The sequence below is a fragment of the Cervus canadensis genome, chromosome 7, assembly GCF_019320065.1.
Source record: "Cervus canadensis isolate Bull #8, Minnesota chromosome 7, ASM1932006v1, whole genome shotgun sequence".
NCBI lineage: Eukaryota > Metazoa > Chordata > Mammalia > Artiodactyla > Cervidae > Cervus > Cervus canadensis.
Window position 1 is genome coordinate 59,038,549 of NC_057392.1, and position 24,709 is coordinate 59,063,257.

A 24,709-nucleotide genomic window follows, 5' to 3' on the forward strand; every position below is an offset into this window, starting at 1 on the left:
AACATGTGCCTGGACCTGAGGAGTGTGCACGTGGAAAGGTCAGAAGTGCTTGGTTTTAATGTAGGCCTTCTGGCACCTCTGCTGAACATTTACTCTTACTTACCTACCCCTTTCCTCGCTTGGTTGGCAGGTAAAAATTAAGAACATCTTCTCTCTGGCATGGTCTGAAATAACAGCTGCAATATTTTCTAAATTTTTCCCAAGAAAGGTAGGTAATACTTTGTGGCAGTGAGTGTCCTATACAAAAAGCTATTTTTAGGTTTTGCTTTATAGGTTAAAATTATAGCTAGATTAAGAATTAGAAGGAAGTATTTTGGATAAATTCAAACTTGAATCTGAGCCTAATTGCATCTTATATTGAAAAATGTACATTCTTTGAAGTGGAGCATCTTACTGACTTAGCAGACAGGGGTTGTTGTCGTAGTTTCACTGTAGTAGAACAGCTTCTCGTGATTGAGAATAATTTCTAGGAAATGCAATTTGAGAATTTAAAAGGTTTTCTTGAAAGGATTTATAGGGGAGTTTTTGGGTCTTTTGGTGATCTCAGAAGGTTATGCCAAATTTTGCATCTTGTGCTGTAGAGGGCCGGGCTTGTGCAGTGGTGGGCACTGAGTGTTGGGTTTCGTGATAATTAGAGGAAGCGGTGCCCACCTCACACGATGTTAGGAGCCAAATGGCAGTATGTGCCCAGCATCTAGGAATTGTTCAGCTATGGTGGTTCTTCATCTTTTCCCCACCAGCCCAGACTCTTCTCTACTGTGAAGTACTGGTCATTCTTACCAGGCAGGGGATTCTATTCTAAACTAATGTCACTTCAAGGCAAGAGAATTTTTTTAACCTAGCCCTCATCTTGCCGGTAAGGAGCCAGGGTGGTCGTGTGCGGGAACCGCCCAAGGTCATACTGCTGTGCCTTGACCTTTTTGAATATGTAGCTAATACTAACAGCACTGTGACTTACAGATGAAGCAAGAAATGTTTTTCAGAGACGGGATGGGAGGCTGAGATCATGTGGACCTTCCATATGGAGTCCAAAATGAGATTCATGTCTGTGGGCAGACCCAAAAAACAGGCAATGAAGACATGTCTCCTCTTTCTGATTTGTGATGGTCTGAGAAGGAATGTTTAGAAGGTCAAGTATCTACCTATGAGAGGCCTTGAAGGTCAGTGTCCAGCTCCAGAAGCACAAGCCTAACTGTCCAAGGCTCTCGCAACTGTCCCTACTCTCCTGTTTGCCTGCGGAGGTACCTTACTTCCTCATCTTGGCTTCTTTGCTGACATGTGATCACCCCAAGGCCATGCTCCGCCTGGCTCATGTGCCTCAGCCTGTGCTACCTCTACTGCCTTCTGCAGTGTGGGGTCCCAGAAGTGCAGCCTTGGCTCTCTCTCTCCTCTCCACTTCTGCCGCTTCAGTTATCTCCGTTAAGTTGTCTTCCGAGCTGTGTCACTCTGTACCTGGGTCTACTGCATGTCAAACAGAGTTCTAGGTCCTGGATGCCACTGTGCAGGCATGTCAAATGTCACTCCTGGCTCAAGCCAGAAACCTGGGCCATTCTAGATTCCCTCTCTCACCTCTTGTTTAGAATCCAGCCCCTCTTCTCCACTCTCAGCACCTGTGCGTTAAGTCCCAGTCCCTTGTCCCTAACCTGACTGTAAAGACTGTTCTCCAGCTGCTCTCTAAAATGTCCTGTACTTCTCCATATGGCCACAGAGTGCTAAAAGCACTCTAGTCATTTCCTGTTGTCGCCTATGAAAAACTGCTTCTGAACTCTGTAGTATGGTTACCAAGGCCCCCCGTGATTCAGCCCTTACTACCTGTGGCTGAACCCTTGGGCCCTGACCCCTGCATTCCCACCCAATCCTACTGTCCACCGTCACTACAGGTGGTGAGTCCAGGCCCCTGGCCCTCTTTCCGCTGTTGGAAAGCTGTTACACTGGTTTTCATGTCTTGTCACCCACTGCTCTGTAAACCTCCTGAAGGCATCTGGCATTATTCCAGGTACACAGCAATAGTAAGTGCTCTTTAACTGTTTAATTAATGAAGGAATCAAAACAAGAAGAGCTGCTCTTTTTTTTCTCCTGCAGGATGGAGTGTTTTAGTCACGAGTCTCCCGAGTGGCTGACGCACGGCCGTGGTGCATGGAGGTCACACGGAGCAGGTGGGCATCTGAGCAGGCCTCCCAGTGTCTCCACGGAACGCAGGGCTGCCCTGCTGCTGCCTCAGGTCATGGCCTGGCCCAGGCAGCTGGACTGCTGCCACTTCGGGCAGTCGTCGTGTCACATCACTGTCCCTTCAAGCTAAGACTGGCAACACAACAGTTTAGGAGAGGAGTCTCTCTTGACTGGCCAGGGCTGTACTGCGGTTCTTCCTCTGAGGTGCAGGCTGGATACTGTCCAGGTATATGCTTGAGATGGTGCACTGGGTAATTAATGTTGTTTCGATAGTTACTAGTAACTGGTGTGCAGTGCACACTGAGGGCTTGTGTCAGTTTAGGAAGGTGGTGTGGCCAGGGATGGTCTGATTCCCTGTCATGCCTGAAACAGACTGACCTTTAGCCTGGAGGATTACCTTAGCTCTGCATAGGAGGGAGAGGAACTTTTATAGCATAGCAGCCAAAGATTTGTGGCAGTTTTAGAAAGCTAAATCAAGCCTTTGGAGCCATGCTTTAAAATTAGGGATTTTAGACCTCAGGAAATGTCAGTTGAGGGCTAATGTCAATTCTCAGTGGAAGGCTGAATTGGTTGTCACAAATTTGGCATCATAAAGGCTGATTCAAACGCGTGTTCTCCGGCAAGTACAGCCGCAAGTCTTCTCTCTCATCCCCTCATCGCTACATCTTCTCGTGCTTGCCTGCAAGCCCCATGTGCAGCCTCGCACAAATCTGGCAGCCTGTGGGCAGGGCCCAGCACACTGTTCACTCAGTACCAGCTAGGAGTGTTTGCCATCCGGCCCCTGGCCTCTGCGGACCCAGGTTCAATTTGTAGAATAGCACTTGGGGAACTTTGGATTAAATTAGGGAACATTCTTCAAGTTGGAACGTGCCTCCAGCCGATTTCATTTCCTCCAGCCCCAGCCCCGCTTCTGCACCCCTCCAGCGCCGTCCCCGCCCAGTCCTCGCTCCCTGGGTGGCGGTCCCCAGGCCAGGGGCGGGGCTGCGGCGGCGCGGGGAGGGCCGCGGGGGCGGGGCCGCAGGCGGGGGCGGCGCGGCCCGGGAGCGCGGGGAGCCGAGCGGCAGACGCCGGGCCGGCATGGCGTGGCCCTGCATCAGCCGCCTCTGCTGCCTGGCGCGGCGCTGGAACCAACTGGACCGCTCCGACGTGGCCGTGCCGCTGACCCTGCACAACTACTCGGACCTCGAGAGCGAGGAGCCAATCCCGGGCGTTGCTCCCTCGCGCAGAGGCCCCTCTCCCACAGGCGCCCGGGACCCTGGCCGGGACGTGCCGCTCACTCAGTACCAGCGGGACTTCGGCGTGTGGACGGCGCCCGCGGGGTCCAGAGATGCAACGCAGGGGCGCGGACAGGGAGCAAGCAGCCGCAGGGCCAAGCCCCCCGCACCCCACTGCCGGGGGGTCTACGTGCTCCCCATCGGCGACGCGGATGCGGCTGCAGTGGCGACCACATCGTACAGGTATGAGGCTGGGGGCAGGGGAGCGCATTGTACCCAGACCCCGTGGTCCCAGGAGACTGAACCGCGGAGCCAGGAGGACCAGGTGGGCAGGAGCGAGGAGGCACCCGGATCCCCCATCTCACCCCACTTCGAGAGCTTCAGGCAGCCTGTGAGGTCACCCCTTTGATTGTCCATTGTTGCTCCCTGACCAGACTTGGAGTCAGAGAGCAAGCACCTCCCTGACGGTGAGCTCACTACCTCACTCTCTGGGGCAGTCCTGTCAGAAAGGCCTGCCTTCGTTGGAGTTAAAATCTTAATTTCCGTCAGAAGGGCCCAGCCATGGAAGGAGTGCTCGCAGGCCAGCTGCCAGTGCCCTCTGGGGGCTTTGGTGGTGAGGACCAGATGCAGGGCTTCTGGGTGGTCCCCTCAAGATCCCACTGAGGGCAGCTGACTTGGCTCTCACTGACAGGCCTGTGCTCCTCTCACGGATAAGTGAGGGCTCTCTCTTCTTCACTACAACAGTGAGACATAGTCACTGTAGAAAAACTGGAAATTACAACATAAAAAATTAGTATCCCTCAGTCCTACCCCAAACTGGTAGTTCTTTCTAATCCTTAACATGCATTTGAGGGCATATCCATTTGTAATTCTTACATGGCTAGATTTGTAACTACATTTTTTGTTTCACGTATGTGGCTGTTGGTCCCTGTTACTAGATGCTCTTCTACAACATGAGTTTTAATGGATGTGTAGTGTTTTCTCTTATGGGTATATTAATATGGGTATATGAATACATTACCCATATATTGATATGTACCTCCAAATATTACCCTATTCTCATGTCATGAAATATTTAGGGTGTTGCTAATTTGGGGCTATTAGAAACACTATTCTTTGATCTAGTTACTGCTCATAGAGAAAATTTCACTACATGCATGTAACCTTGAACATGAGGTGGGAGTTAAGGAGTAATAAGGTACTTGTCAACAATGTACAGAAGACGGAAACAATGGCATTGTTCTACTGATGTATGGGACCTGTTAATTATAGCTCTGCCATAGAAGGGGCTAAAACAGAAAATGTCAAAAAAGATGCAGAACAGCATGTCTGCTACTATCTGTGTTGTTAAAGGGTTATTGATATATACATATCTGCTGAAATAAGCGTAAAATGTCTCTGCATGGATGTGTGAGAAAATCGTAACCTTTGGGGAAAGGAAGAAGGAAAAGGAGTTGTAGATGCTGCTAGGAGTAGATGGAGCCTGAGGGACTTTTCACTCTGCTCTTTTGAACCACTGCTTTGTTTTGGGGGGTTTCTTTTGGTCATGCCATGCAGCTTGCAGGATCGTAGTTCCCCGAAAGGGATCAAACTCATGCCCCCTGCAGTGGAGGTGAGGAGTCCTAACTACTGGACCACTAGGGAACTCCCTGAATCACTGCTTAAAAGAAAAAGAAAGTGTGCATGTATTAACTTTAGCAACAAAAAAAATTTAGAGGAAAAAATAACTTACAAGATCATCATTCTTACAGTTAAATCTTTGCTTATACCCTAATTTCTTCAATATGAATTCATACCTGTCAAATTAAGGGCCAAAAGGTATGAACTTTCCCCTTCAACTTTATTACTTTTAAAATCAACTGTTTTGGGGGAGGGGAAAAAATAATCAACTGTTTTGAGGTATAATTTCCATCCAGTAAAATCCATCAGATGGATGATTTTTGTATACACCTGAACATCACCACAAAGATCCAGACACTAGACCATCCCATCTCCCCAGAGATTCCTTAACGGGCATGCAGGTTTTAAGGAACTTAATGAGGAGTGGCTGTTGCAGGGTGGTCTTGTGCTCAAGCCGAGCTGCGCTGCAGAAATGGAGCCGGGAATGTGAGGGGCAGAGCACTGAGCTGCAGCACTGGTGCCCTAGCCAGGCGGTGGAAGGTGCTGACTGCTGCATGACGGGGCCCTGGCCCGAACCAGGTGGAAGGAGCTGACCAGTGACAGGCCCTGAAGGCCAGAGGTCCTGGGTGTGCCATGCCTTCACATGGCTGATGTTCCAGGTATGGGGCGGGGGGTGGGGAGCTTGCAGGGAGATAGCTTCGGCTCTGGGAAGGACTCACTTTCTAATAATTAGAACTGACTGAGATGAGTAAGCTTGCATGGTGCTGAGCTCCTGCTCACTGGGAGTGTCCAAGCAAAGGCTGAACTTTCAGAAGCAGTCCCTCACCCGTTAAAGAGATGGCAGGTTTGAATGTCCTGCTGGGTCCTTCCAGTTCCTGTGATACTAAAGGTACTGCTTAGCACGTACCAGACCTCAGGCTTAGGACATCCCATAGATTATCTCCCCAAGACTTCACAATAACCCCCTGAAATCACTTCAGTTTTTGCTGTCCCCATTCTATAGATGAGGCTCTGGCAAGAGGTCATGTAGAACAGAGTGGAGTTCAAGTGTTTCTTGTCCTAGATCAAATTTGTGCCCCCAAACAGGCTGCCATCCCCTAAGATGCTGCCTCCGCTGAATTAGATAGTTGCTTGACCTGTGTCTGGCAGTGGTTGGGCAAAAGTTGGGACTCACTAGAGCTCTCCTTTCTGGTGTATAAACTTGGGTCACTTGGTCCCTCTGACCCTTTCCTCATCTGTAAAGCACAAATAGTAAGAGCTTGACTTGCCTGGGTCACCTGGCAGAGACACAGGACTGCTGCTGAACCTGGCTCTCCTGACCCTGCAGACTGACTTCTGAGACCCTCTACCTCCCAGCTCTACTACTGGTATGAGCAACTCCATCCCACCTGCCTTCTTGCAAGATACATGTTACCTAAGAAAACCATTTAAATAAATTCATAAAGATAATGAACAGATCAGGAGAGCCCAAAGATATCAAGAGTACTCGTGGCTGCTCCTCTCCACCCCAGCAGGTCTCACCTCACCTGGCCCCTGATCTCCAGATGAGAACTGATCTGCCTCACTCGCTTGGCCAGGTGGGCAGTGGGTCCTGCCCCCTGCCAGCCCCTCCCAGAGCCTTCTCTCCAGAATTGTGTGTGTGTGTATCAGCACTTCTGGCCCAGGTTCTAGCTCCGCCCACTTCTGGCAGTTCTCCTTCCTGTCATCTCTTTCTTTCCTTGGTGAGTCAGTTAAACGGCTAACCGTCAAAGTGCCAGACTTGACTCCCACTTTTTCAAGTGCCCACCTTGAAGGCTTAGGGAAGTTAAGGGATTTGTTTGAAGTCCTGTTGGGCTGAGAACCAGGCCCCAGTATCCTCAGACTGGGCTCTCTACAATGCCCTGGTAGCCCCTTGCCCCTCAGTGGGAAGGACGTGGCCATTGAGTCCAGCTGAGGCTCACATGAGGTGGATGATGGTGAAAATTGCTTGGTGAGGGAGGCGCAGTTCAAGTTAGTCCTGTATTTTTATTATCTCCTGCCCCACAAACAGTCATGGGGACTGCTCTAGCCACTGGGTCAGAGCAGTCCTGCTTTGGGACCTCTGCAGTCACCCTGGGGCAGCTGGCTTGGGCTGCCTGACCCAAGGCTCAGCTCAGCGTGGGGACAGAAGGGCACGCCCAGGGGAGGACCTGCTTCCCCCGGAGACGCAGAGCAGCAGATGGTGCAGACAGCTGGTCTTTGAAACCTTGCAGCTTTGGAAGCAAAAATGATCCGACAGAGCCTTGGTCTGATTCTCTTCCTAGTATCCAAGTGCTGACCGTGGACAGACACAGCTGTACCACGCACACGGGGCCTGCCCAGTGGAGCCCAGCTGTGCTGCAGCTAAGGAGAAAAGGCTGCTTTGTTGACCTCAGGGCCTGAAACCTGGCCAGGGCTGTGGAGGGGATGATAGGCACGGACCCAGCCCACATGTGGGTGCTGCCCTTGGCCAGCTGGACACTTTTCCCCTTGGCCAGGGGCTCCTGTGGGCACAGGAGGTCTCAGCTATTTAGTAGGGGAGTTGATTAAAAAAAAAAAAAAAGACCTATTTCAATTCTAAGAGGAATTAGTTTTTGTCAAAAGAATGCAACTCTGAGCACATGGAGCTAGGCTGTGCCAGCCTTGTCACTTCCCTCCAAGCAGCCAGCAGCCCCTACCCCCATGCAGACCACCATCCCTCCCTGCTCCCGTGCATGAGTGCCCAGGTGCACAGTGCCATGCAAAAGCCAGGCGGTCTTTACTTTCTTGAGGTGGTCACTATGATTTACCCTTTTGCAGGAGTTAATAAGACAGGTTATAGAGAACTAAACTAAACTAAACTGGGCCTCATCTTCCTCCTCAGTTGTAACCAGGGATGACCATGCCTTGTGCACGGTCCAGGCCGGACTCTCCCTGGACGTAAGGGCCACAGTGACATGGGCTGGAGGTGAGCGACTCGCTGGTTCCGGGCTTCTAGGGCCCCTTGAAGCGGGCCAGAGACAGTGCAGGGAGCCCGGAGAGCAGGGCGGGAACGCGTCGTCTCCGAGGCCCAGCACTCACCAGGCGCTCACGGTTTAGGACAAACAGGATGCTGCTGTTGCCCGAGTTCTCTGCTCACTCCCAGTGCAGCGCGTGCCTGTTGCTCCCTGGCAATGTGGGAAAAAGTTTCTGGTGGAGCTGTTTGGGGTCCAACTTCCTCTACTAGTTCTGCCTCTGTGAGAAAGTAGCATCTGCAGCCAGAGCAGCAGCTCAGCAGTGGACACTGGCCAGGAACGTTCCAGAACACAGGGCAAGAGCCGAGGCCGGAGAGACAGCCGGCCCTGTGCAAGGCTGTGATGTGTTCTGTTCCAGACAGGAATTCCAGGCCTGGACTGGAGTGAAGCCATCAAGATCCACGCAAGTGAAGCCCGCCAAAGTCATCACAACCCACAGCTCTGGATGGGACGGCAGCCCCAGGGCCGGTTTCCAGGTCAGTGGGAAGCTGGTGCCTGGCTGCGGGGGGTGTGAGAACAGTGACTTTTCTGTCCAGGTTAGGGACTAGGTGTCAGCTGTGGATGGTGTCAGATGGCACTGTGGCAGGGGCAGTGGCTTCTGAACCCCTGTAACCATCGCTCAGAAACTGAAAGCCAAGGTGCTGCTTTGTCGTTAGCCACGTGTGTTCCCCTAGCACTGGCTTCTCTGGGAGCAGGGTGTTGCCTCCCTCCTAAATCCCAGCCTTACCTTTGACCACTGACTTGCTTAGTGCAAGCCTTCCAAGTCCCTGAGTCCATGTAAGAGGAGGGGCTGGAAGGGAGGTATAGGGCTGTTCAGTTTCTGACTCAACCCAAAGGCTTCAGGAAGCAGAAGGTAAGGTCCATGTGGACACCCCCGACCCCGACCCTTCAGGTTAGCAGTCTGGAGCTGCTGGGAGAGGGAAAGTTGAGGAAGAGCTCCACTGATCTGTGGCCAAATTTCATTTTTCAGGCCCCTGAGGTGAGGAAAAAGTTTGCCCCTAACCCCTCAGCCATCTTTCAGGCCTCGGCTCCCCGGATCCTCAACGTGTGACTGCCCACGGAAGAGTGAGCCACGGGGATCAGGACCCACCCCCGGGACTGTGGTGAGGCCTCAGGACGGGATGGCCGTCAGGGGCGCCACGCCTCCGCAAGCCACACGGTGCTTCAAGCAGGACAGAGGCGCCACCCAGCTTCAGCGCTGGGCCCCCGCCACCCTCTCCTTCCTTGGGAAGTGTGCGGAACGCTTCAGATCTTTTCTTAATTGCCTCTTTAGGGCACTCGTCAGTTTTTAAATCTGAAGACCTTGATCAATTCTATGTGAACTGAATTGGTCTCTGGGGGTTGAGGAATATGGACATAACAGATCCTTGAAAGATCCAGTAACGTTCAGGCTGTATGATAATTTTATAACCTATGGTAACTCAAGGTAATGTCCTTGGATAGTCCCACCAGCGGCCCCTCACAGGTTGTAGAAGAAATCTTAGGTTATCACCTGCATGTGATTCATGATAATGCTAAGTAACCAGGAACAAGTTTCCCAAAGGAACAGAAGAATATCAATCATAGGGTTTCTTTTTTAAAAATATAATTTCTTTATGGCCAAGATGACCCTGGTTTTAACAAAACATTTCTTGGGATGAATGAAGTGCTGAATGAAGGACATTTATCTTGTTGGTTTCTGAGCCCCACGTTGTATTACTAACACCAGTTTTGTTCCCTTAGTGTATTGATGACTAGATGGGAACTACTATATACTAAGAACTGGGAATGTCTTTGGGGCAAGGGTGGCCCAAAAGGCCTTAAAATGTCATCTCATTACAGGGAGCTCACTAGCTGCTGAGGAACCAGCTCATTTTGGTTTTGGAAGTCCCTCTGCTGACTTTATCGATAAAGTCCAGCCGGTGCAGCCACCTGGAAACAGCCTGGTTCTCCTCTTTGCAAGCAGCCCTTGAAACGTTTGTGTCCTTTTAGAGATTACAGGCACAGCCTAAGGACAGTTTTGGTAAGAAAACTCAAGGATTTCCCTTTGGATTTTTATCCCTCTCCAGCTCCCAAGTGACAGCCTCATGAGCCTTTACTTTTGCCACAGGAGGTGGCGTTCAGGTTTCAGAAGCAGCTCAGAGTGGAGGTGGGGCTGTGTTTCCAGCTCAGGCTGCGAGGGGGCCGTCCCCTCAGAGGTGCTAGCTCCCAGCTCTGGCAGGCACAGCCTTTCCCCTCGTTCCAGCAAAGGAAATGATCTGAGAGAATCATTTAAAACGGAAAAGCAAAACCATATGCTTACACAAAGGGTTCTATTATTTCAGACTTCATTGGTTTGCATGTTAGATGTTCCTAAGGGAAAAGAGACTGCCTGCTGGGCCTTCTGTGAGAAGCAAACAGATTAACTGTACAATCTCATATTTTACTAAAATGCAAATGTACTATTTCAATTTCTTGTTAATTTATTTATTTAATTATAAACACGAACGCCTTCTCATGTCTTCCTTTATCCTCCTCTTGGTAACAGGACTTTAATGCGCCTTGGCTACCACTGCTCTCCCTTGGAGGCTTGTAGATTCTGGGAAAGCTCACCCAGGGCTATAATTGCACTGGTGTCGTATGTAGTATTTAACAAGAACCCACATCTCCCCAGCCCCACCTAGGGTAAAACAAGATTATCCTTGAAGCCAGTCTTGGGCACAAACCTTGGTTCTCCACACATTAGCTGACAGCAGTGTAGACTTCTGTTTGCTCATTTGCAAACCCCGCCTCCCCCTAAGAGAACTTGGGTTTCCATGCAGGGTGCTCAGTACAGGAAATGGCCAACAGAGCACAGCTGTACGTGTTCTCTCCTGTGCAGGTTCCCCTTCCTGGGAGCCGGCTTTACTGGCATCTGCTGCTTTGGTCCAGTAATAGCCCCTGTCCGTCACACGGCATAGCCAGTTATGCCTCTCCACCCCCCAAGCTTGTCCTAGCAGCCCCATCACTGCCCAAGAGAGACCTGACCTTAGGAAGGCATCCTGCACGCTCAAGAACAGACAGCTTTTCACAAACATCCCAATGCAACAGCTTTCCTTACTAGACTTCATTAATTACTAGATCTGAATTCTGAAGAACCTTGCTCCCACTCACTCTAGGTCTTAATAAGGCCACTCCAGTAACATTATGTTAAGGCCTTAAGAAGCCACTGAGATAAGAGCCTCAACTGTGTGGTCCCAACTCATGTAGGTCATATAAATAATACAAATAAAGACAGAAACTTACTGAAATATTAATAGCAGCTATCTTTGAGAAGGGGAACTATGGGTAATTTAAAATTTTTTACATCTTACAATATTTGCTAAAGTTTCTATACAGTACGCATTTTTGTATTAAAACAGCTTAATCTGTTAGGTAATTTTAGCTAACAGAGTTCAAATTAATTATTCCATAACCAAAGTTAGCACTGCAGTAGCAGGCTTGATCAGCTGTGAGGAGGCCCAACCAGAGGGAAGGGCCCCAGTCACTGAGAGCAAGACTGATGGCTCCAACTCAGAAAAACCTAAACGCTAACCATCCTTGTAATATCGCTAGGATTTTAGGTCAAACTCCAAAAAGCAGCACTTGAGAGAACTTTGGCTGTGCAGCCCACCCCAGGCCGACGGGGGATCCTTTGAGCTCCGCTGGCCACACACACAGGCTCCTCCGGTGAGGGAGAGAGAGTCCCGGAGAAGGTACTGTGACAGTCCTGTGGCTCCTGTCAGAACTGTGGCTGACACACAGAACACTCAGGAGACGGGCCTAAGCAATGCCCCTGCTCTTCCTCCAGACCATTCGACTCCCCAAAGGCTGATACTAAGTGAAGTCTGGTCCCAAGAAAGCTACATACTTGGATTGTCTCCCAGGGCCTCCTCCCCAAAAAACTTCTTACCTTTCAAGAACCAGAGCTTTCAAAACAAAGCCTTTAGTTCTTATTAAGGGTGGATATAAATAGTCATTTCTGAAATATTTCTGCAGTTCCTGTAGTTTTTTCTGCGGTAGCAGATGGTCCCAGCAGGACCAGGTCACAAGAGTAACTTTTTCCAGGCCTCAGCAGGGACCCATTCTTGCCAAACGGACCAGTGTGCTTCCTGGTTGGACAACAGGAGCTGTTTGCCTCATTGCCTTGGCTTTGAGGAGGCTCTGAGCTCAATCAGGTTGTTTTCTTTCACTCTAGGCTGTCAGAAATCATATGTCCAGGGCCAACATGCATTCTTCCAAGACTCTTTCAGATTTTTATATAACCGTAATCCTTATATTACTAGCTGCAAATTCTTTTTAGAAAGAAGTGGAAGAATTAAATACACAAACCCCTACACTTTTGCCTCATCCCAGCTCTTTCTGACCTAACGTAAGAAAAACCCCACCCATGTGCAGTGCTCCAAACTCAGAAAATGCAAGTCGCTCAGTTGTGTCCGACTCTTTGCGACCCCACGGACTACACAGTCCATGGAATTCTCCAGGCCAGAGTACTGGAGTGGGTAGCCTTCCCTGCTCCAGGGGCTCTTCCCAACCCAGGGATCGAACCCAGGTCTCCGCATTGCAGGCGGATTCTTTACCAACTGAGCTATCAGGGAAGCCCCCAAACTCAGAAAAACCCATCACAAATACCAAAAGATTTACTGTAGGTATTGTTACACATTATGTTACATATTATGATACAAATACATTTGAAACATTAACATATATGAGGACTGTTAAATCATTTACTATTTCTTTTGCAAAAAGATAATTTCTTGAGGCTTTCCTACCTGTAAGAACTGAATCTGTTCTCATTTGGATCATATCTTCAATCCTGTAGATCTAAGTCATTGTCCACTGGTAAATGAGTCTCCACCTGCCCATTAACCTTGCCTGGAGTATTTTATGTACAGAATATCTGAGTCTTCACCACTAAACTGTTTTATTCTTAACCAGAGCATGCCCGATGCCTTACTAAATAGATTTCCTTCTGCACTTGCAGTCCTCAGATGCTGAATTAAAAAGGGCAGATTTCTCATAGTTGCCTCCCTGTCTTCCTGAATTGAACGTCTAGAGGACTCAGGAAAACATGAATTACGTTGCTTGGGTAAGTTTCTTTGACTTGGGTAGGTTTCAGATCTTCTTGAAGCAGATTCCTAACTGAGAACAGATTCTTGACTCACACACGGACTATGTTAGGAAGGTTGGGGTCCTGTGTCTATACTGAAACTGCACATCGTGCAGGTGCTGCTAACCTGCCTTCTATCCACTCCGTCTCCCACGGACGGGGCTCTGCTCACAACCAGCTTTCTCACTGCTTCCGAGCACTGACCTCCCTGTCACCTGGCTTTGACAGTCGTTTCTCTACCTTTAAGGCACTCACAAGTGTTTGAAATACTTTTCTTCTTGGGAACAATTCACTGATAGAGAAGAACTGGATAAGATAAACTGTTTGAGGGACTGTGGGAAGCACTGGCCACTCGACATGGACTCAGCAGAAGCTCCTGCAGACCACACCAACAGCAGGAACCAGCGCTCTGCTGGCACATCCTCCAAGCTGTGCGGGTCTGTGACTTAACACAGTAAGGGCTTCTCAGCTGTAGTCAAACCTTTTCCTGACCTGTGCTGGACTCTGTTCACCCCCCGACAATGCTGAGACTGGCTGCAGTAATCTCTTGTGTTCCATGAAACAGGAATTCTCAGTCTGTGGTCTCCCAAGCTCGTGTGGTTTCCGCACAGGATCACTGCTTCCTGAGCTGACTCGGAGCTGAGTGCGGATCCTCCCCACCACGGCCACTACTGTGTGCCGAAGCCCAACCCTCCTCCAGATGTTATCAGGGTAACTGTTGGGGTACCTGGAACGCCAACTCACAGAATGGGTAGAACCTCTAGTTTGCCAGACTCATTTCCCACCTCCTGGAGGGAGACTCAGGCCCATGGTGCCCCCTGGAAACCACCCAGAGGACAGAAGGGCCCAATATAAAGTGGCTTGACCCCAGACTCTCATGGAGCCTGCACAGAGTGAACAGATGCGAGTTGACAGAGCATGCATCCACTCACAGCTTAACTCTAGACTCAGGACTGTCCTAAAGGGATTGACCTGGGACTGAATGCTCCGGTGGTATTAGGTAGAGGCAATGGCTTGGCGGCCATGATACTCTGAGGCACACAGGAAACTATCTCTTCTCCAGAAAAGAAGAGTCATCACAGTTCAAGGCTTCGAATCCTGCTTTCCTAGGAGCATCTTCATTCCATTCACTGATCTTCATTCAGTATCCCCATGTGTTTGTTTGTGAGGAAGTCCAGAAAAGGAATGTTGCAAATGGCCTGGTGAATATTACTCACTGTAATTTCTTTGGGAATCCTGGTCCAAAAAAAATAAATGTTAATTCTCTCAAATATCTAAATTAATTATATGGGGATAATAATGAGTGACAGGCATGGCTTGGGGCCGCTCTATGGGGAGCCGCTCTTTGCCCTCTGTCCCCCCACCTCTCTTCTTTTCCATTAATTCCTTTGACTCAGGAGATGTGGCCTATCCTCTTCCCGGCCAGCCCTATTTAGGGCTCAAATCTAACTTCCTACTCACAGGCATGAGATGAATTTCAAGAAGTTCGCTGAATGATTAAGGGAAAACAAAGATTTTGAAGATTGGAAAAAAAAAGGAATGAAGTAGAGCAGAGAACAGAATATCGCTGTAGTTCAGTCTTAGCCAAATGAAAGCTGAATCAAAGCACCACAGAACTTGGGGACCATGTTTCCCATCTCTTGGAAATTATGCCAGACCAAGTTGGGTGATGTTAAATGTTCTTATCAAAAGCACTCAAGTTGCTTTGTGTCTTCACAGTCAGGACCATGGTGGTGAGCAGGGCCGCAGAGGCACTCGGCCCACTCCTGGATCTCTAGCAGGACAAGCAGCAGCAACATAACTGGAACTCCTTTGTTCCCCACTTTTTGTAAAGAGCTCTCTATACTGCCCACTATGTTATATCCCTGTCAAGTCTGACCTAATAATCCTCTTATTTAGGTCTCTTCATGACCTCAGGTACTCTGTTAAAAGTTTTAATAAATTTACAACAGCCTTTAAACAATAGAATAAATTTGTTTCCTTTGAAAGAAATGCTGGGATGTGGGACAAAAGGAAAATTCAGCATCTCAGTCAGTGACATTTAGTCCACAAAGGAGTGGTCAGCCTGTGGGTACAGAGCCAGTGAGATTGAAGTTTAAATCTAGGTTCTATGATGTATTTCCTAGGAAAGCCAGGCAAGATAACATTTCAGAGCCCACTTTCCTAGGGAGTATGAGTTCTGCAACAAAACACAAATTAGGTAACGTGCAGTGCCTGGCCCCAAGTCTGAAACACTATTATCTTCAATGGCAAAGAATTGGTATATAAACAGTGTCTCTGCAGTGGAGACAGAGACAACACAGACCTCTCAGAACCAAGAGACAGACTCAGGGGTCTGCTTGGTCATTTTGAGACAGTCTGGCTCTGAGAATGTCCCAAGCATGGATACCTCCACCTCCTACTGAACTGATTTAAAGTATAAAACATCTTGATGGGAACTGTCAGGAAGTGAGAACTGTACCTGTTGTGCGATGCTGCCTGGTATCCAACTGCCAAAGCCTGTCTCAGGATGTCACTGACCAGCTGCTCTGTAGCCTGTAACAGAAAATGCTGTTACTCTAAAAATGCCACCTGCATGCTGGTCAGAAGGATGCAGCTGACCCCATCCCAGACCCTAAATTTGGGAAACCACTGTATCTAAAGACCCAAAGTCCTTAAGGAAAAACTAAAGGTTTGAATAATAGGCCACAACTATAGAGGCCATGATTCTGAATTGTGAAGGGGGTGATTTTCATTAATCAGACACTGCTTTAATAAAGGAAACAGGTGAGGGCTATTTGTGAGGTATCCCTGCCCCTGGAGGGGATCCACCAGGAAAGAACAGCAGAGCCAGGCTCCGGCTGGGTAAGGAACCTGGTTCTGTCATCCTGTTGCCAAGGGCTGGGACAGTTGTGGCTGTTTCTACTGCGACATGCAAGTCACCTCTGAAAGCACTGAGAGCTTTGACTTTCACTTCAGGCTACTTAGCACTTGAAATGGCATTAAAAAATACTGTTAGTGACACTGGCACAGGAACTCTCGCAGATGCTTTGACACGCAGAGGAACTACAACTGAATTAATTTAAAAATAAGAACAAAGAAATCATAAAGCCTGTCATCGTTCCATTTCTGTCCCTGTCTTTTTCAAAGCAGCCTGGGATCCAGTGTGTCCTGCCCAGCTGACCCCATGGTGCTTCAGCCCCCGACAGCCCCTCTGCTGCCCACAGGCACCCACCTTCAAAAGCATGTCCTCTACCACCGACGCATACACGTTCTTATGCAGTGCCACAGGCTGCAGGGTGATCCCAATCTGGAAGAGCAGAAGAAGCCCTTTTGTTTCTATTTGTACATTAAAAACAAGCACATTTCTGATACCCAAGGAGACATCCGAGTGGAAGAGACACTCTACAAATGTCCTTAATAAAACTCACCGAGAAGTAACACAGAATGTAACAAACAGAAGAATCTGTTACCCTATTGTGCCATGTTTCTGAGGGATTGTTAAAAATGCTATTAGAATCCTTCTCTTGTGCCCAAATCTCCTTCATGAGAGAACACAGAATTTACCATGAATTCTGACAGTGGGAACACCACACTGGAAAGCCTGCATCAGACTCTGAGGCCCTATTTGCAAAAGAAAGAAGATATACTTGGAAACTGCCCCATTTTCCATGTCCTCTGTAGGGGATAAAAAGAACAAGTCTCTCACTTGGGTCCCAGGCAGCCGCGCAGATGCTGCAGTGAAGTTGTGTTCCACCAGAGGTGGGTGGACAGTTCTCTCCTGCACCCCAAGGGAGTCAATGCCACACCCACTCCCTGGCAGGGCACTTGGGAGCTATTTACAATGTCAGGGAAAGCACCTTCTGACATGCCTCTGAAGGAAAGGTGCTTCTACTGAGGCAAATGAGAAAAAAGGGGATGAGAAATACGAAGCTGCCTTTGCTCCAATGTCATGTGACGAGCAAGCTCTACACGTGATTCACTTTCTTGCCCAAAGGCCCTGACGTGGGAAAGCAGGTGCCAGACAGTTCCCCCAGCTTTACCATCTATCTCCCCAGGAGGTCTGGTGTCAGTTTCTAAGACACCGAGCCCCAGGTTAGGGATCCCACAGCACAGGCCTTAGCCCGCTACCTTCTGTGTGATGTCGCCAATAAATTCAGAGCCTGGTGTTGGTGGCAGGTAGAGTTTCATCTCTTCCTGTTTCTCTTCCTGTTCTTTCTTGATGTTTATCTTTAATGGCTCTGAGACATTCAGGATGTCCACCTCCTCCTCATTCTCCGGCTCCCTCTTCTGAAACTGCTGCAGGTCCTCCAGTTTCCGACAGAGGTTGTCAGCTGACGAGAATGATGACGGGCACTCTATATGAGAGGTAATCAGTCTTATGACTATGGTGACCAAAGAAAAGGGACTTTGCATCTCCAAGGGGCCAATAGCCTGAGACCCAGAGAAGAAGGGTTAAGTATCAGGGAGCTGACTTCCTGTCCAGTTCTAAAATTCCATGGACCTATAATTATAAGAACTAGTAATTCATAAGTGAGACAAGCACCAAGACAGGCATTTGTGTTAAGACCTATGTGCTATTAAGGGCAACCCGAGTCAAACAGCACATAATTCTGACTCTTGCCACTAAAAACGAGGCCATCCTCCCACCCCACTGATTTAAAAAAATTTTTTTTAAACCTGGAGAATTTAGAAATTAACAGTGAAGACATTAAAAATCATCCACGTTCTGCTTAGAGCTGAGTACTACTACCATTTTAGTGTATACCATGCATCCCATCTTCAGCTGATTTATACAGAGCCCAACAGAGTATATATAGAGCTTTAAAGCCAGCAGGGGCTCTGGGAATGTCTATGCATCCCTTTTACTTTATGATAAGTGAGTGATGTCGACATGGGGTTAAAGACACCCAGCAGGATGGAGGCAGAGCATCCAACTCCCTCTGTTTTACTGGCAGGATGCTCACAGATTTAATCAGTCATATTAATAAGAAAGCCCAGTACAGGAAAAACACTGTTTTACATACACTGCCAGAGAAGCACAGAAATAATCAACAAGGCCTCTGCTCTCAAAGCGCTTAGCAATAAAAATCTGAGACACCTTCAAGGTTTTGGTATTAAATACCACTGGAGATCGGGGAAAGGGGAGGCCACCCTGCATTAGGGTTCTCAGGAAAGCTTCATGGAGGAAATGAGACTTGTGTTAAGTCTTAAAGGACCCCCCAGACTGTCCCTGTGCTGTGGCCTTCCTCAGACTGGAAGGTGAAGGGTCTGTTTTTCTACAAAGATGGGGTTAAAAGGAGAAAACAATATTTTTTCTTTAAGGTGAAACTCAAAAACATTCTCCCATATATCTTTATGCCCAGCTCCCCTGCATCCCCACCCACATACAGTTATTTGTATTTTTATAAAAAAACGATTCATTTTATCTGCAACATTATTAGCTGTTTACACCTGTGCCTCCAACACCAGGCAGTGCACCTCCACACTAGGTTTCTAGAGATAAAATAACAGATAAGACATTGTCCCCATCTTCAGGGAAAAAGATTCGTAGGTCACAAAGGAAGAAGTACTACTTCTGGGAGGAAAGGAGGTGGATTAAGAAAGTTTCCAAAGGAGAACTAATGCAGAGGAGGGGGGCACCTGAATGAATGGTGTGTGTCTGTTGCATGCGGTGGGCCGGAACATTCCTGGCTGGGACACAACCTGGGACACCTGGGCACAAACAGTTTGGTAGGGACTGTCCTGGGAGGTGGATAGGACACATGGTGAGAGGCAAGTCACGACTTTTGTTCTCCATGGCAACCCCTGGAGTCCTCGGGTCCCTTTACCTCGGGTGAAGGAAAGAGCTCTGAGACCTGATGTGGCCTGAGAAACCTGGAGGCTGAGAGATGAGCATGTGCTCCAAGGAGACACCTCTCAGCTGCCGATGGTGCCGAGTACACCCCCCACCGCCCGCCTTGCTTACCTGGCTCACTGTCGATCTGGGTCAACACATCCTCAATCGAGTCCCCATCGCTCCTCAGGCTTTCGGGGTCAGGTGGGGTGTAGCCATGGCAGCGACACCAGTGAGCAATGTGCTTGGTTTTAAGTGGAGTCAGGTGGTGAAATCTTGGATTCTTCTCCAGTATTTCTTGTAAGACTTTCCGCATTGTCATCGCTCTTTGCCACTTAAAAAAATTGGGGGTGGGGGGGTGCATAATGAAATCCTTCAACTTAGGAGCGTGTTCAAATAAATCACCCAATTGCAAATTACCATGATAACTTGCTAGAATAATTTTTTTTTCTGAGGAAAAAAATCTGGTGTTTCTCCTCAGTTTAAAAAAAAAAAGAAGTATAAGAACTTTTACCTAATGTTTATAAAATAACTGAAATTCCTAGGCTTGGCCTATAAGGTGTTTCAGCTGGTCCCAGCCTGTGATCTCCCACTTTCCCGCCCTCCCCAAACCCATCGCTGGCTTTCTCAAAGTTTCCTACGCACGCCTTTGTACTTGCCACTTCCTCTTATAGCTTCACTGTTTGGCAGAGTAGCTGCCACATTGAACAATAAATAGTTGACTTAATTTTAACATATTACAATTCTTTAAAAACTTTTAGAAATTTTTAGCAATGCAGGAAAAGAAAGTAGGTCTTTCAAAGGCTACCTACAAGTCTTTGGAGAATGAGATTTTTAACTAAGGAAAAAGTTCTACCATCAAATATTTAACAAAACATGCTGCAGAATTTATCACTGCTCCATATGACGATGTTTATGGAAGCAGCCAGGATGTACATGTGGTTGATTATTTTCTCCAACAGGCTCTCAGTGGTGGCCTGCATATCAAAGAGGCAGACATGGGATTACCTCAGCAGCTCTCCTTTTCCCAATGTTCCAGCCATAATACTGCTCCACAGATTTTGCAGAAAAACAGCTGGCATCTTCACCTAGAATGCACATATCCAGCAAACTCTGAATAAAGTTAAGATTTAAATAAAATCTTATTTGCTGGAGGCATGTCCAAGAAGTTTCTTTAGACCTCTTTATGGGCTCTGTTCCTTACTAGGCAAGTTTAATGCAACATAATACAGAAGGGCTTGTCCTTAGAAGAGAAGGCATCTCATTCGTGTGTACTCAAACCACAGCCCTCCTTGGGAAATCAGCTTCTGTGGTAGAGAAAGCTTCATCATGACAGGAGATTTTCTATTAAAATAAATGGCAATGGCACTCCACTGGGAGCAGACCTGAGAACTAGCCCTGGCCTTGCCATTAACTAAGCTGCCTTGGACAACCTACATCATCACTCTGGGCTTCAGTTTTCTTAACTGTAAAATCAGACTACTAGGAAGATGGCTCCTGAACTGCCTTTAAGCTCAAACATTCTATATTTGTATCTGATTTTTTAAAAAAAGATTAAAAATTTTTTCTGCTGGGCTAGAAGAATCATTGAAAATTCACTTTGAGCTACTTCAAAATGACCCCCTAAACCCTGAGGGGAAAAAAAAATAATTTTTGCTATTACAGCTGGAAAAACAGCAGGGTAGTCTGTACTCGGCTCATCATTTCATACTCCCATGAATGTGAAGTGATGATCTGCTTCATCCCTTCCCTCTAAATGTGACCTTGCCCAAGAGCAGACACCTAAGTATCCACAGGCTGCCAGTCATGCCCTCTGTCAGAGCAACCAGGGCTGAGAAGGAAATGGTTCAGTCTTGCTAACAATGGGCAGGGACAGAGGAGACATCACTGTTGGAGGTCTTGATAGTCGTGCAGTTCCACAGAATGAGTGACAGGAGTGTCAGATGAAAGATAAATGACTCTGGAATCAAAACTGCATGACCTATAGCTATTGTGATTTTGAACACAATAACAACCTTGCTTATTCTCAGTTTTCTCATCTGTGAAATGGAGATGACACCATGTATCCCATGGAGACCATGGTTAAATAAGGCAGTAAGTATAATGAGCCTGCAGAGTCTGGTATGCTGCAGGCAAATGCTACTTATTTTCCTTATTAATAAACATTACAAACAAATGTAATTTTATATATACACTACAGATTTATAATTTCTATACTATAACATAAAAAATTCCTTCTGCAGATCACAGTGAAGGTAGTAAAAGACTAACCGACTGACCAAGACAATGTGAATTCCAAACCCTGCAAATAAGCTACAGCTGTAGCTAAACTACCCTCCCTAAGGTAACTACCGTCAGTATTAATTACAACACCAAGTGATTCAAACTGACTCAGTACCCCAACCAGGTCACAGCTTTAAACCACGCTCCAGTATACTCAGTGTGGTCTTACTTTTTGCAGTAATTAATGGGATCTTCTTTACTACTGCTGTTAAGAGTTGCTGGATGGTCTCTAAATGGTCTATCCTGAGAAGGACAAAAGAAAATTAGGGTAGCAAATACATACAGCTGCTTCTAACTATGTGTGTGTATATATACGTATGAATGTATGTATGTATTAAATATTTCTCCTTTACAAGGGAATTAAACCCAACTATATCTGCATGTCCTTCCTTCTATATATCACCTTCTTTATAAACAAAGAGCATTTAATGCTTAAAGTCAACACTAAAACAGATGAGACCCCAGAAATGACAAATAATGCAAACTTGACATTTTATATATATCTTTTTTCATTTTGTATTTAAAAATTAAATAGGCATGTAATCTTTCTGTAGTGTGACTGTCACCAGAGCAGAGACTCTATCATGTGAATGCCTATCTTAGTGTTATTACAGTTCATGCTGTCACCTCCGTGAAAGTGGCTAAGTCTCTACCATTTCCAGCAATTTTGAGATACTTCAAAATACGCTAGAAGTGGGTTCCCCCAGTTTGGAAATGAGAAAATCTCAATATTTCTAGAAGCAGCACTGAGTGTGTATGGGCCACAAAAAGGCAGCTGTTTAAGATTGGGCACATGTGTGCATACTGCAACACAAAATGTACACACACCTGAATAATTACATCGTAAGAAATTTCACACCCAAAGATGGAGCAAGGAAACTTCGTGTTGGCAAGCTCAAAGGGAGGGACATCTGTAATTGCATCCGAGGCTCTTGAGGCAACAAATCTGGTGCCGCTCGGAGGTCACATTGAGGTGTTAAATGAAGCCTTGGCTGTGCGGCAAATGGTAATACCTGTTCACCACACACGGACAGAAGCTTCTACCCATCAAAGGGCTTAACAGGTACAGACAACTCTACACATGCTTGTCACAGTGACTTTTTTTTTAAAGTACCATAACAAACCAAAAGCACAAACCCCTTAGAAAGGACTGAAATAATTACTTAATGACATAGTTTCCCAGCTCAGAACTTTCTTCTGTTTTCACTGCTGTCTGACCATCCTGGGAGGGGCCGCTTGGTGCAGGTGTTTCTGGTTCGGTCTTCACTACAAGGGAATAGAAACAATGAGAGCGCTATTAGGGCTCAATGATGGAAGGACACCTGTGGGCAGAAACAATGGGAACCCAGTGAGGATGCTGCCACAGCTGCAGAGACACGGCCAGAGTGCTGGGATGGCGCCTGTCGTCACGGGATCAGCAGACAAGGGGAGAACTGTTAGCCTGCGTCTCATGACAAAGGCAGGGCAGTAAAATGGCTTTTAGATATTTCTTAGAGGGCTAACCACACCACTATGGAAGACCACACACATACACTCTTACACTTGAACAACGCCACATTAAAATACAATGCTGGCCTGTTCTAAGTTTAATATCCTTTCGTTTATTATCTCTCCAGCTAAGTTTATCAACTTTTAGCATTATCTTAGTGTTCTGAGACAGACGGCAAAAAACAAAAAAATCAGATGTTTTGTACTGGGAAAAATCCGAGCTCATCACATGAGGCTTTTAACATCACCAAATCCACAGACGGAAAATAACCGTGTCAGGAGCACGTGTCTTCCTTCTGTAGTCTGATCAAAACACTGCATGCACACACGTGCACACACACACACTTCCTTTGCACCAGCTTCCCTGCTATCAGTCTCTTCCCTTATGACTCATCTTGTACATGAGCACCAGTACACGCACCTAAAGGAGCATGCTAGTATCATTTTCTACTCAACATCCTTCAATAGTTTCATATAAGCAAAAGTCTACAAGTGAGATACACTAGTGTATCTTCTCCCTTTTCACTGATGCATAACTTGTAAAAAAATGCACAAATATTAAGGGTACAGTTTGATAAATTTTACCTACATATACATCCATGCACAAAGCACCCCAATCAAGACGCAGAGTATTTCCAGTCCTCAACCAGGGTCCCTTATGCTTCTAGCATTCCTCTCTGCCAAAGATAACCACCTTTGTCCACTTTAAATTTTATATAACTGGAATCACATCGTGCATACCCTTTTGGGTCAGCATCTTTTCGGCTTAAAAAAAGAAAGCAAAGCCTGGATATGTCTCTGGGTGCACATATGCATGCATTTCCTAGAAGTGTACCTCCTGGAACACATGACAGATAACATGTTTAACTTTATCAGAAACTGCCAAACTCATTTCCAAAGTTATTATGTCAATTTGTAGCCCCACAAGCTGGGTATGTGAGTTCCAGTTGCTTCACATCCTTGTCAACACTTAGCGATGCAGTTCTTTTAATTTTGGTGATAGAATAGTATCACTATGGTTTTAACTTGCATTCCCTTGATGACTGATGAGGGTGAACTTTTCATTTCGTCGTATTTCAATATCCTCTTCTGTAAAGTATCTGTTTACACTTCTTGCTCTTTAAAAAAAAAATCAGCGTCCTTTTCATACTGACTTTTAGGTCTTCTATATTCTGGGGAGAACTGCTTTATCAGATATATCAATTGCAAATATCTTTCAGGATGTATGTGGCGACTTTCACTCTTAATTTTGTCCGTCTGATACAGTGAGGTTCCTAGTATTAATAGAGTCTAATTTATCAATCTGTTCTTTCATGGCTACTTTTCTTGTGTTTTCTTTGCCCAAAGTCATGAAGATATTCTCATATTCTCTTCCAGAAGCCTTACTGTTTCATCCTTCACATTTAGGTCTAGGACCCAATGCAAATTAAATTTTATGATGTAAGGTTGGGGCCAAGTTTTGTTCTTTCCCCCAAATGGATATATCTAATTAACCCAGCACAACTTACTGAAAAGAACTTTTCCCTGCTGAGCCTGTCATAAATCAGGTTACCATATATGTGTGTGTCTATTTCTGGGCTGTCTTTTCTGTTCAATTATTCTATTTTGTTTCTTAAAAATTTTTTAATTTCAAAACAATTTTTAAAGGTTATTACAAAATATTGGCTATATTCCCTGTGTTGTACAGTACATCTCTGAGCCTGTCTTACATCCAATGGTTTGCACCTTCCACTGCCTGACCCTTACATTCTGTCTGTTCTTGAACCAGTACTACACTATCTCAATTATGTAGCCTTACAGTATATACACATCTGGTGACCCAAGTCCCCCAGCTTTTTGTTCAAGATTATCTCAGCTACTCTAGGCCTATGCATTCCCATATACACTTTAGACTATCCTGTCAATTTCTATATAAACACAAAAACAATAGTAGAGATTCTGACTGGGATTGTATTGAACCCATGTCATTTTGGGAGACAGAATAAAATCAGGTATCTCAGTAAATTTATATAATTAATTATAATTGTATATCCTTCAATTTTTT

At 46.6% G+C, this 24,709-nt stretch overlaps 2 protein-coding genes across 14 annotated transcripts in view; one reads left to right on the forward strand and one right to left on the reverse strand.

Moving 5' to 3' along the window:
• The first annotated feature begins 59 nt into the window (after positions 1-59).
• MAP6D1 (MAP6 domain containing 1) lies at positions 60-11,788 on the forward strand. 7 transcript variants are annotated; one of them, XM_043473590.1, is made up of 5 exons: positions 60-1,996; positions 2,083-2,156; positions 3,413-3,626; positions 8,352-8,469; positions 8,964-10,464. In XM_043473590.1, exons 1-5 carry the CDS (start codon positions 1,941-1,943, stop codon positions 9,042-9,044), a joined length of 543 nt encoding a protein of 180 aa, XP_043329525.1. In that variant the 5' UTR covers positions 60-1,940; the 3' UTR covers positions 9,045-10,464. The 7 variants fall into 7 exon arrangements, 4 of the variants coding, with proteins under 4 accessions (XP_043329525.1, XP_043329527.1, XP_043329526.1 ...); XM_043473592.1 differs by having other exon boundaries at positions 60-1,160; XR_006270371.1 differs by lacking the exons at positions 60-1,996; positions 2,083-2,156 and having other exon boundaries at positions 2,264-3,626; positions 8,964-8,972; positions 9,815-9,903; positions 9,940-10,464.
• An 808-nt stretch (positions 11,789-12,596) lies between these two features.
• YEATS2 (YEATS domain containing 2) overlaps positions 12,597-24,709 on the reverse strand; it is a 97,023-nt gene continuing 84,910 nt past the window's right edge. For 6 of the 7 annotated variants that reach the window (XM_043473584.1, XM_043473585.1, XM_043473586.1 and 3 more), the window contains 8 exons: positions 22,341-22,443; positions 21,347-21,420; positions 19,903-19,982; positions 19,027-19,228; positions 17,190-17,416; positions 16,294-16,368; positions 15,541-15,614; positions 12,597-14,315 (listed from right to left, as the gene is read on the reverse strand). In XM_043473584.1, the coding sequence (XP_043329519.1) occupies positions 14,207-14,315; positions 15,541-15,614; positions 16,294-16,368; positions 17,190-17,416; positions 19,027-19,228; positions 19,903-19,982; positions 21,347-21,420; positions 22,341-22,443 (944 nt within the window). In that variant the 3' untranslated portion in view covers positions 12,597-14,206. Of the gene's footprint in view, positions 14,316-15,540; positions 15,615-16,293; positions 16,369-17,189; positions 17,417-19,026; positions 19,229-19,902; positions 19,983-21,346; positions 21,421-22,340; positions 22,444-24,709 lie in introns of those variants that run through there. The other variant, XR_006270368.1, reaches the window with a different exon arrangement.

What these genes read in the sequence shown, in the direction of transcription:
- MAP6D1 (XM_043473589.1), top strand. Translation starts at nt 3,247, where the DNA reads ATGGCGTGGCCCTGCATCAGCCGCCTCTGCTGCCTGGCGCGGCGCTGG. An exon ending in GTGGCGACCACATCGTACAG is followed by an intron (nt 3,627 to 8,351) that starts GTATGAGGCTGG and finishes GTTCTGTTCCAG; the next exon opens with ACAGGAATTCCAGGCCTGGA. An exon ending in GCCCCAGGGCCGGTTTCCAG is followed by an intron (nt 8,470 to 8,963) that starts GTCAGTGGGAAG and finishes TTCATTTTTCAG; the next exon opens with GCCCCTGAGGTGAGGAAAAA.